General features: G+C 41.6%; 1 protein-coding gene across 1 annotated transcript in view; it reads left to right on the top strand.

The window, feature by feature from the left end:
* The first annotated feature begins 1085 nt into the window (after nt 1-1085).
* Nucleotides 1086-1557, top strand: part of Fastkd2 (FAST kinase domains 2) — a 5268-nt gene continuing 4796 nt past the window's right edge. Inside the window, exon 1 of the mRNA XM_055616795.1 lies at nt 1086-1131. Coding sequence (XP_055472770.1) covers nt 1086-1131 — 46 coding nt within the window. The remainder of the gene's footprint in view (nt 1132-1557) is intronic.

The raw sequence follows: 1557 nt of genomic DNA, 5'->3' as shown, positions 1-1557 counted from the left end.
AATAGAACAAACCACTGTCTGGTCAGATAACTCTGTTGCTACCTTCTGATAACTTCCCACGAATGCTGGCTTCAAAATAGAAGTCACTGGGCAACTGCTCAGTGGTGCCAGCTTCCTTCTACAAAGAGGAAATGAGGTGAAGGAATAGTAAAAATAGGAGCACACTAGATTGTACCTGTGCTGGGTGCTGTGTATGCAGACTTGGAAACCATGCTTGCTTCTGTGTCAGTATTCTAAAGTTTTCTCCTACTCCCCAATTCAGCTACTGAGAACAAAGTTCTCAGCGGCCATGAGATTTCTGACTTGGGTCTCTCAGGCCCTGTCCTCCTCACCAACCTTCTGAAGAAGATTCCCCCATTTGCCCTCTTGGTTATTTTGAGCTTTGTAAAGGAGACTTAAATAGAGAAGTGAAAAGAGCCATGCAGATGGCATTAGGACTGAGCTAAGGTGACTTGGCAGTTTGAGGTATGATAAGAAAGTGGTCTTGGTATGAAAGCAATCACTGGTGTTCTTCTCCCTCTTCCTCAGGATGTAGGTGTAGGATGTGAAAGTGAGTTGTTACTGAGCCCTTCTTACCACTACCTCATGTCTACAACCAGCCAACAGTAGCCCTGCCCATGTGCTCCACTGACTCACCATCCAATCCATCTTGTTCCTTTTCTCCATACAGGGCCATACTGGATTGCGCATTTTCTGCATCCAGGACTATACTAGTTCTAGATTCTGAAACCAAAATTTAAAAGAGTCAGTATTCAAAAATAATCCTGGGAGATATTCTGAATCAGTGATTTTTCAAACTTTGTGCTAAGATCCACAATAAAATGTGTGTGTGTGTGTGTGTGTGTGTGTGTGTGTGTGTGTGTGTGTGTGTGTGTATGTGTTTCATATCATAGCGCAGTTCATGCATTTGTGCACGTACATACAGATTACCTTGGTGTATAGTCTAAAGGCCTTTAGATTAAGTATTAAATTATTTGAAGAGATTTCATAGCCCTCTACATAAATCTTCTCACTGATGAGTTAAGATCTCCAAACTGAGAGGTGCAAAGCTCTTATTATTTTTGATTTTTTGAATTTGGGAATATATGGGACAGTGGGTTTTAATATTTGGAGGGGATGCAAGATACAAAGGTAACAAAGTAAAGAGCAATATAGACCTTTGTTAATAAAAATCAGTGTATACCACATCATATTCTTTCACAAGACACTCTATAATCAAGTATAGTTGGAAAATTTAGGACCAGTTACCAGTCAATGAGTCAAAATATAGGATGACAGTTTTGTAGCACTTTCTATAAAAGAAAATTATAGCCCTAGTCTTCCAAAACCACACAGCCACCCAGAGGACCAGTAAATTTTAAGATAAAAGAATCCAAGTTAAAACCAGCTGCCCCTTGGACTTCTCCAGCCTGCAGCCCCCACCTTCATTCTGCCTCTAGGCTGTGATTATTTTGGCTCTGTCCCTGGAACTTGATCACCAGCCAAGCTCTCAATTGCCTAGTCACACTCTGCCCCCACCCCACTAAATCCTCTTTGGTCTGAACCAAGGGCCTTCGG

Source organism: Psammomys obesus, unplaced genomic scaffold (genome assembly GCF_907164565.1).
Source record: "Psammomys obesus unplaced genomic scaffold, mPsaObe1.curated_primary_1811, whole genome shotgun sequence".
NCBI lineage: Eukaryota > Metazoa > Chordata > Mammalia > Rodentia > Muridae > Psammomys > Psammomys obesus.
Note: the sequence above shows the minus strand (reverse complement) of the source record. Positions and strands in the feature narration are given on the sequence as shown.